Source organism: Oncorhynchus mykiss, chromosome 30 (genome assembly GCF_057628025.1).
Source record: "Oncorhynchus mykiss isolate SJ-2025 chromosome 30, ASM5762802v1, whole genome shotgun sequence".
Taxonomy (NCBI): Eukaryota; Metazoa; Chordata; class Actinopteri; order Salmoniformes; family Salmonidae; genus Oncorhynchus; species Oncorhynchus mykiss.
Genome location: NC_143051.1, coordinates 38,744,446 through 38,755,430, shown reverse-complemented (window position 1 = coordinate 38,755,430; position 10,985 = coordinate 38,744,446). Strand labels below are relative to the sequence as shown.

At 42.0% G+C, this 10,985-nt stretch overlaps 1 protein-coding gene across 1 annotated transcript; it reads left to right on the top strand.

Moving 5' to 3' along the window:
• Positions 1-4,433: 4,433 nt before the first annotated feature.
• Positions 4,434-8,489, top strand: LOC149970296 (uncharacterized). Its single transcript, XM_090228534.1, has 2 exons — positions 4,434-5,111; positions 5,226-8,489. Exon 2 carries the CDS (start codon positions 5,596-5,598, stop codon positions 6,355-6,357), a length of 762 nt encoding a protein of 253 aa, XP_090084660.1. The 5' UTR covers positions 4,434-5,111; positions 5,226-5,595; the 3' UTR covers positions 6,358-8,489.
• Positions 8,490-10,985: the final 2,496 nt, after the last annotated feature.

The window sequence follows — 10,985 nt, the reverse complement described above, 5'->3', positions numbered from 1 at the left end:
CACTTTGTGGCTACAAATGTGAGTGCTACGGGTCGGTAGTCATTTAGGCAAGTTACCTTAGTGTTCTTGGGCACAGGCACTATGGTGGACTGCTTAACTTAGGGCTAGGCGTCCCGCCAGCGGGACATCAGTCGACAACTTCCAGTGAAATTGGAGGGCACGCAATTCAAATAAATAATCATAAAAACATATTTTTCCACCGGCACAGGCTTCATAAAATCACTAATAGCAGTTAAATATTCACTTACTTTTTGAAAATCTTCCTCTGATTTGCAATCCAAAGGGTCCCAGCTACAACATGTAGTGTCGTTTTGTTAGATAAAATCCTTCTTATATCCCAAAAAGTCAGTTTAGTTGGCGGCATCGATTTGAGTAATCCACTCATTCCACATGCTGAGAAAGGAATCCAAAAAGCTACCACTAAACTTTAAAACAGGTCAAAATATGTTTCTATTTAATCCTCAGGTACCCTAAAATGTAATTGAACTATAATATTTAATACGAAAATTAGTATGTTCAATAGGAAAACGATATTAGCAGGTGCTCGTCCTCTTCGTCACGTGCGCACAGACTGATTTCCAACTCTGAGTCCCAGTCCTAAAATTCAAAATTATTCCTAGTTTGGGAAAAAACAATCCTGAAACCTTGAACAAAGACTGTTGACATCTAGTGGAAGCCATAGGAATTGCAATCCGGGAGCTGGATTTGGATATGCCCCTATACTTTCCATTGTAAGAGCATGGGCTCTCAAAAAACATTATCCTACCATATCTATTGTGTTGTAGTCTTATACATTATTTAAACATTTCTACAAATGTCAAAGTGTTTTCTATCCAATGGTACCAATTATATGCATGTCTGGGTTGGCGCCCCCCCTTGGGTTGTGCCGTGGCAGAGATCTTTGTGGTCTATACTTGGCCTTGTCTCAGGATGGTAAGTTGGTGGTTGAAGATATCCCTCTAGTGGTGTGGGGGCTGTGCTCTGGCAAAGTGGGTGGGGTTATATCCTTCCTGTTTGGCCCTGTCCGGGGGTATCATCAGATGGGGCCACAGTGTCTCCTGATCCCTCCGGTCTCAGCCTCCAGTATTTATACTGCAGTAGTTTATGTGTCGGGGGCTAGGGTCAGTTTGTTACATCTGGAGTACTTCTCCTGTCTTATCCGGTGTCCTGTGTAAATTTAAGTATGCTTTCTCTAATTCTCTCTTTCTCTCTTTCTCTCAGGGGACCTGAGCCCTAGGACCATGCCTCAGGACTACCTGGCACGATGACTCCTTGCTGTCCCCAGTCCACCTGGCCGTGCTGCTGCTCCAGTTTCAACTGTTCTGCCTGCGGCTATGGAATCCTGACCTGTTCACCGGACGTGCTACCTGTCCCAGACCTGCTGTTTTCAACTCTCTAGAGACAGCAGGAGTGGTAGAGATACTCTTAATGATCGGCTATGAAAAGCCAACTGACATTTACTCCTGAGGTGCTGACTCCTAAGGTGCTGCACCCTTGACAACTACTGTGATTATTATTATTTGACCATGCTAGTCATTTATGAACATTTGAATATCTTGGCCATGTTATAATCTCCACCCGGCACAGCCAGAAGAGGACTGGCCACCCCTCATAGCCTGGTTCCTCTCTAGGTTTCTTCCTATGTTTTGGTCTTCCTAGGGAGTTTTTCCTAGCCACCGTGCTTCTACACCTGCATTGCTTGCTGTTTGTGGTTTTAGGCTAGGTTTCTTTACAGCTCTTTGAGATATCAGCTGATGTACAAAGGGCTATATAAATACATTTTCTTTTATTTGATTTATACTGTGGACCCTCCCCTATAGTGTCAGGTTTGGGGCCGGAGTCCGCACCTTTGGGGGGGCCTGACCGTAGAGATCTTTTATTCTCTATGTTTGGTTGGTCAGGGTGTGACTCGGGTGGGAAAGTCTATGTTCTGTGTTTCTATGTTTTGGCCGGGTATGGTTCTCAATCAGGGACAGCTGGCTATCGTTGTCTTTGATTGGGAGTCATACTTAGGCAGCCTTTTTTGCTTTTGTATTTTGTGGGTAGTTGTCTTTGTTAGTGGCCTGTATAGCCCTTGTAAGCTTCACGTTCATTTTTGTTGTTTCTTGTTTGGCTGGCGACATTTATAATAAAGAAAAATGGAAGATTAAACTACCAACGGGACATTCAAAACTATAATATCTTATGCTTCACGGAGTCGTGGCTGAACGACGGAATTATCAACACACAGCTGGCTGGTTATATGCTGTATCGGCAGGATAGAACAGCGGCATCTGGTAAGACAAGGGGTGGCGGACTATGTATTTTTGTAAGCAGCTGGTGCACGATATCTAAGGAATTCTCAACGTTTTGCACGCCTGAGGTAGAGTATCTCATGATAAGCTGTAGACCACAGTTTTTATCTGTATTTTTTGTAGCTGTCTACATACCACCACAGACTGAAGCTGGCACTGAGGCCGCACTCAATGAACTGTTTTCCGCCACAAGCAAACAGAAAAACGCTCACCCAGAGGTGGCGCTCCTAGTGGCCGGGGACTTTAATGCAGGGGAAATTAAATCGGTCTTACCAAATTTCTGTCAGCATGTTAAATCTGCAACGAGAGGAAAATAACTCTGGACCACCTTTACTCCCTCGCTCTCCATTGGGTAAATCGGACAAAAATTATATTCTGCTGATTCCTGCCTACAAGAAAAAATGTAAGCAGGAAACACCAGTGACGTGATCAATAAAAAAGTGGTCAAATGAAGCAGATGCTAAGCTACAGGACTGTTTTTCTAGCACAGACTGGAATATGTTCCGGGATTTCTCCGATGGCATTGATGAGTACACCACATCTGTCATTGGCTTCATCAATAGGTGCATCGATGACATCATCCCCACAATGACTGTACGTACGTACCCCAACCAGAAGCCATGTATTACAGGAAAACATCCGCACTGAGCTAAAGGCTATAGCTGGCGCTTTTAACCTCTCTGATCTCCCCATCCCGGATCCGGTATCAGGAATACAGACTCAAGCTCATTACCATAACGCAACGTTAACTATTCATGAAAATCGCAAATTAAATTAAATAAATATGCCATCTCTCAAGCTTAGCCTTTTGTAAACAACACTGTCATCTCAGATTTTCAAAATATGCTTCTCAACCATAGGAAAACAATAATTTGTGTAAAAGTAGCTAGCTAGCGTAGCATTTAGCGTTAGCATTAGCGTTAGCATCCAGCACGCAACATTTCAACAAAAACATAAAAGCCTTCAAATAAAATCATTTACCTTTGAAGAACTTCTGATGTTTTCAATGAGGATACTCTCAGTTAGATAGCAGATGCTCAGTTTTTCCAAAAAGATTCTTTGTGTATTAGAAATAGCTCCGTTTTATACATCACATTTGGCTACCAAAAAAAAAACGAAAATTCAGTCCTCAAAACGCAAACTTTTTTCCAAATTAACTCCATAATATCGACTGAAAACATGGCAAACGTTGTTTAGAATCAATCCTCAAGGTGTTTTTCACATATCTCTTCATTGATATATCGTTCTTGGAAGCATGGTTTCTCCCCTCAATCAAATGGAAAAGTACAAGCAGCTGGCAATTGCGCACCGAATTCCACGCAGGACACCAGGCGGACACTTGGAAAATGTAGTCTCTTATGGTCAATCTTCCAATGATATGCCTACAAATACGTCACAATGCTGCTAACACTTTGGGGGAACGACAGAAAGTGTAGGCTCATTCCTTGCGCAATCACAGCCATATAAGGAGACAATGGAAAACAGAGCTTCAGAAATCTGCTCATTTCCTGGTTGACGCATCATCTTGGTTTCGCCTGTAGAATGAGTTCTGGGGCACTTACAGACAATATCTTTGCAGATTCTGAAACTTCAGAGTGTTTTCTTTCAAAAACTGTCAAGAATATGCATAGTCGAGCATCTTTTCGTGACAAAATATCGCGCTTAAAACGGGAACGTTTTTTATCAAAAAATGAAATAGCGCCCCTAGAGATCAAAGAGGTTAAGGAGTGGGACTCTAATAGAAATCCCGCTGTGCCCTCCGACGAACATCAAACAGGCAAAGCATCAATACAGGACTAAGATCGAATCGTACTACACCGGCTCTGATGCTTGTCGGATGTGGCAGGGCTTGCAAACTATTACAGACTACAAAGGGAAGTACAGCCGAGAGCTGCCCAATGACACAAGCCTTAACAAACGAGCTAAACTACTTCTAAGCTCGACTGTGTGATCATGCTCTCCGCAGCCAATGTGAGTAAGACCTTTAAACAGGTCAACATTCACAAGGCCAAAGGGCCAGACGGATTACCAGGACGTGTACAGCGAGCAGGCGCTGACCAACTGGCAAGTGTCTTCACTGACATTTTCAACCTCTTCCTGTCCGAGTTATATACTGTACTCTATACCATCTACTGCACCTTGCCAATGCCACACAGTCATTGCTCATCCATATATTCATATGTACATATTCTCATCCATTCCTTTACACTTGTGTGTAAGGTAGTTGTTGTTAAATTGTTAGATTACTTGTTAGAGATTACTGCACAGTTGGAACTAGAAGCACAAGCATTTCGCTACACTCGCTACATCTACTAACCATGTGTATGTGGGCAATAAAATTAGATTTTAATTTGAGGGAGGGAAAAGGCAACTGTCTGGTTTCAGTGACTGATAAGGTAGGACAGCCTTGGATTAGGGAAGAGTGAGGAATTCGGCCCGAGGTCAGATCAGATGAAGTGAGAAGGAACAGTCCTATCCCACACACATATTTCCACACCCACGAAGGCTCTGGCATGAGGCAGGGCCATGACTACACCAATGAAAGGAACCAATTAAGTTCCTGCCTAGCAACAGAGATGTATTGGCTGTCTAGATGTGAAAGTAGTTGCCTCCGCCTAGTAGGTGGGTATAAATACATGTGCTTGTAAAAACGTTTTTTGATCTGTGCAGCTGTTGAACCCAGTGGGTGAATAAACTTGGTTTGAGCTTTTTCGAGTCGTCCGTATTTTTACTCTGTTTGTTCAGAACCTAACAATAGAACCACACTCAGTCATAGTTAGTAGAATATAATATTTTGGCACTGTCATCTTTTAAAAGGTTAGTAAGAAATGTAATAATGTAAACCACCCAAATATACTCACATTCACTGAACCTTTACTATTTGAAACTCAAACATTAATTTCCCTACTGTTTTTTTCTATAATCCTACAGGATCTGTATCATTCTCCACACCTTTTATTCCAACGCGTCCAACATTCTGCATGCCCATCATGGTGTTGGGCAGTTGCTATTTGAGAACTAATCTGGTTTAAACATCAAACTCTGGTTATCTTATTGTAGAGGAAATTGTACAACTGTTTTTAGAGAAGATTTTATTGCAAGATATGCTATACAGTTTCTTCAGAAAGAATTGCACCTATTGGTAGATGAGCAAAGAATAATAATGTAGACACTGACTATCTCTTTGTGTATTGTAACATTATTACACTTTGGATGGTATCAACATACCCAGTAACTACAAAGATACTGGCATCCTTCTTAACTCAGTTGCCGGAGAGGAAGGAAACTCACTTCCGTCATCATGAAGTGCTTTGAGAGACTAGTCAAGGACCATATCACCTCCACCCTACCTGACACCCTAGACCCACTCCAATTTGCTTACCGCCCAAATAGGTCCACAGAAGATGCAATCTCAAACACACTGCACACTGCCCTAACCCATCTGGACAAGAGGAATACCTATGAGGAAAATAACCTCACACTCAACGTCAACAAAACTAAGGAGATGATTGTGGACTTCAGGAAACAGCAGAGGGAACACCCCCCTATCCACATCGATGGAACAGTAGTGGAGAAGGTAGTAAGTTTTAAGTTCCTCGGCGTACACATCACAGACAAACTGAATTGGTCCACCCACACAGACAGCATCGTGAAGAAGGCGCAGCAGCCCCTCTTCAACCTCAGGAGGCTGAAGAAATTTGGCTTGTCACCAAAAGCACTCACAAACTTCTACAGATGCACAATCGAGAGCATCCTGTCGGGCTGTATCACCGCCTGGTACGGCAACTGCTCCGCCCACAACCGTAAGGCTCTCCAGAGGGTAGTGAGGTCTGCACAACGCATCACCGGGGGCAAACTACCTGCCCTCCAGGACACCTACACCACCCGATGTCACAGGAAGGCCCTAAAGATCATCAAGGACAACAACCACCCGAGCCACTGCCTGTTCACCCCGCTATCATCCAGAAGGCGAGGTCAGTGCAGGTGCATCAAAGCTGGGACCGAGAGACTGAAAAACAGCTTCTATCTCAAGGCCATCAGACTGTTAAACAGCCACATCTAACATTGAGTGGCTGATGCCAACACACTGACTCAACTCCAGCCACTTTAATAATGGGAATTGATGTGAAATATATCACTAGCCACTTTAAACAATGCTACCTAATATAATGTTTACATACCCTACATTATTCATCTCATACAGTGCCTTGCGAAAGTATTCGGCCCCCTTGAACTTTGCGACCTTTTGCCACATTTCAGGCTTCAAACAAAGATATAAAACTGTATTTTTTTGTGAAGAATCAACAACAAGTGGGACACAATCATGAAGTGGAACGACATTTATTGGATATTTCAAACTTTTTTAACAAATCAAAAACAGAAAAATTGGGCGTGCAAAATTATTCAGCCCCCTTAAGTTAATAATTTGTAGCGTCACGTTTTGCTGCGATTACAGCTGTAAGTCGCTTGGGGTATGTCTCTATCAGTTTTGCACATCGAGAGACTGCATTTTTTTCCCATTCCTCCTTGCAAAACAGCTCGAGCTCAGTGAGGTTGGATGGAGAGCATTTGTGAACAGCAGTTTTCAGTTCTTTCCACAGATTCTCGATTGGATTCAGGTCTGGACTTTGACTTGGCTATTCTAACACCTGGATATGTTTATTTTTGAACCATTCCATTGTAGATTTTGCTTTATGTTTTGGATCATTGTCTTGTTGGAAGACAAATCTCCGTCCCAGTCTCAGGTCTTTTGCAGACTCCATCAGGTTTTCTTCCAGAATGGTCCTGTATTTGGCTCCATCCATCTTCCCATCAATTTTAACCATCTTCCCTGTCCCTGCTGAAGAAAAGCAGGCCCAAACCATGATGCTGCCACCACCATGTTTGACAGTGGGGATGGTATGTTCAGGGGGATGAGCTGTGTTGCTTTTACGCCAAACATAACATTTTGCATTGTTGCCAAAAAGTTCCATTTTGGTTTCATCTGACCAGAGCACCTTCTTCCACATGTTTGGTGTGTCTCCCAGGTGGCTTGTGGCAAACTTTAAACAACACTTTTTATGGATATCTTTAAGAAATGGCTTTCTTCTTGCCACTCTTCCATAAAGGCCAGATTTTTGCAATATACGACTGATTGTTGTCCTATGGACAGAGTCTCCCACCTCAGCTGTAGATCGCTGCAGTTCATCCAGAGTGATCATGGGCCTATTGTCTGCATATCTGATCAGTCTTCTCCTTGTATGAGATGAAAGTTTAGAGGGACGGCCAGGTCTTGGTAGATTTGCAGTGGTCTGATACTCCTTCCATTTCAATATTATCGCTTGCACAGTGCTCCTTGGGATGTTTAAAGCTTGGGAAATCTTTTTGTATCCAAATCCGGCTTTAAACTTCTTCACAACAGTATCTCGGACCTGCCTGGTGCGTTCCTTGTTCTTCATGATGCTCTCTGCGCTTTTAACGGACCTCTGAGACTATCACAGTGCAGGTGCATTTATACGGAGACTTGATTACACACAGGTGGATTGTATTTATCATCATTAGTCATTTAGGTCAACATTGGATCATTCAGAGTTCCTCACTGAACTTCTGGAGAGAGTTTGCTGCACTGACAGTAAAGGGGCTGAATAATTTTGCACGCCCAATTTTTCAGTTTTTGATTTGTTAAAAAAGTTTGAAATATCCAATAAATGTCGTTCCACTTCATGATTGTGTCCCACTTGTTGTTGATTCTTCACAAAAAAATACAGTTTTATATCTTTATGTTTGAAGCCTGAAATGTGGCAAAAGGTCGCAAAGTTCAAGGGGGCCGAATACTTTCGCAAGGCACTGTATGTATATGTATATACTGTACTCTATATCATCTACTGCATCTTTATGTAATACATGTATCACTAGCCACTTTAACTATGCCACTTTGTTTACATACTCATCTCATATGTATATACTGCACTCAATACCATCTACTGTATCTTGCCTATGCCGCTCTGTACCATCACTCATTCATATATCTTTATGTACATATTCTTTATCACCTTACACTTGTGTCTATAAGGTAGTAGTTTTTGGAATTGTTAGCTAGATTACTTGTTGGTTATTACTGCATTGTCGGAACTAGAAGCACAAGCATTTCGCTACACTCACATTAACATCTGCTAACCATGTGTTTGTGACAAATAAAATTTGATTTGATTTGATTTTGATTTGAAACCGTTTGTAATGAATACTCAGGGAGAAAAAGGTGTAGATTCACGAGCAGAGAGCAGCAGGTGTTTATTTCGCCTTCGCAGAAAGCAGGAATCGTGGTCACAGGCAGGCAGTGGTCATACACAGATAGGCAAACAGGCAGGTGAATCAAAACTAGGACTGAAGGCTACAACTGGTTCTCACAAACGAGCTAGGAAAAGGCTTAGTAGAGTCAAAACGAACAATACCTCACAAAGGCACAAACAGAATGAACTGAACTAAATAAGGAGCTGATGAGACCAGGTGAGTAACAAATACAGGTGAAATCAATGAACAAAAATGACAGACAGGGCTACGTTCAAGAACACAAAGAAACAGGGCTACGTTCAAGAACACAACGAAACAGAACACAAGGTTGACTAAGAAAATAAATGCAGACCCTTACACCAATGGTGACTTTAAAACAGTTTTTAATGTTTGTGATAGGAGAAAACTGAGGATGGATCAACAACATTGTAGTTACCACACAATCCTAACCTAAATGACAGAGTGAAAAGAAGGAAGCCTGTACAGAATAAAAATACTCAAAAACATGAATCCTGTTTGCAATAAGGCACTAAAGTAAAACTGCAAACAATGTGGCAAAGGAACTTGAAAATGACTGTCTAGCAATGACCAACAACCAACTTGACAGAGCTTGAAGAATTTAAAAAATACAGTGGGGCAAAAAAGTATTTAGTCAGCCACCAATTGTGCAAGTTCTCCCACTTAAAAAGATGAGAGAGGCCTGTAATTTTCATCATAGATACACTTCAACTATGACAGACAAAATGAGAAAAAAAATCCAGAAAATCACATTGTAGGATTTTTTATGAATTTATTTGCAAATTATGGTGGAAAATAAGTATTTGGTCAACTACAAACAAGCAAGATTTATGGCTCTCACAGACCTGTAACTTCTTCTTTAAGAGGCTCCTCTGTCCTCCACTCGTTACCTGTATTAATGGCATCTGTTTGAACTTGTTATCAGTATAAAAGACACCTGTCCACAACCTCAAACAGTCACACTCCAAACTCCACTATGGCCAAGACCAAAGAGCTGTCAAAGGACACCAGAAACAAAATTGTAGACCTGCACCAGGCTGGGAAGACTGAATCTGCAATAGGTAAGCAGCTTGGTTTGAAGAAATCAACGGTGGGAGCAATTATTAGGAAATGGAAGACATACAAGACCACTGATAATCTCCCTCGATCTGGGGCTCCACACAAGATCTCACCCCGTGGGGTCAAAATGATCACAAGAACGGTGAGCAAAAATCCCAGAACCACACGGGGGGACCTAGTGAATGACCTGCAGAGAGCTGGGACCAAAGTAACAAAGCCTACCATCACACACACTATGCCGCCAGGGACTCAAATCCTGTAGTGCCAGACGTGTCCCCCTGCTTGAGCCAGTACATGTCCAGGCCTGCCTGAAGTTTGCTAGAGAGCATTTGGATGATCCAGAAGAAGATTGTGAGAATGTCATATGGTCAGATGAAAGCAAAATATAACTTTTTGGTAAAAACTCAACTCGTCGTGTTTGGAGGACAAAGAATGCTGAGTTGCATCCAAAGAACACCATACCTACTGTGAAGCATGGGGGTGGAAACATCATGCTTTGGGGCTGTTTTTCTGCAAAGGGCCCAGGACGACTGATCCGTGTAAAGGAAAGAATGAATGGGGCCATGTATCATGAGATTTTGAGTGAAAACCTCCTTCCATCAGCATTGAAGATGAAACGTGGCTGGGTCTTTCAGCATGACAATGATCCCAAACACATCGCTCGGGCAACAAAGGGGTGGCTTCATAAGAAGCATTTCAAGGTCTTGGAGTGGCCTAGCCAGTCTCCAGATCTCAACCCCATAGAAAATCTTTGGAGGGAGTTTAAAGTCCGTGTTGCCCAGCAACAGCCCCAAAACATCACTGCTCTAGATTAGATCTGCATGGAGGAATGGGCCAAAATACCAGCAACAGTGTGTGAAAACCTTGTGAAGACTTACAGAAAACGTTTGACCTCTGTCATTGCCAACAATGGGTATATAACAAAGTATTGAGATAAACTTTTGTTATTGACCAAATACTTATTTTCCACCATAATTTGCAAATAAATTCATTAAAAATCCTACAATGTGATTTTCTGGATTTTTTTTCTTATTTTGTCTGTCATATTTTAAATGTACCTATGATGAAAATTACAGGCCTCTCTCATCTTTTTAAGTGGGAGAACTTGCACAATTGGTGGCTGACTAAATACTTTTTTGCGCCACTGTAGCGTAATCGATGATACAGGATTACCTTTTTGGCTTAACTATACCTACTCTCCCTTACAAAGTATTCACACTATTCTACATTAGTGTGACAAATTGCATTGAAAACATTCTCTGGAATGGAGATATTACATTCAAGAGTGTGTTTGTATGTGAACTGTATCTTAAATGCTTCTCCATACCCCATTGGAAAAAATGC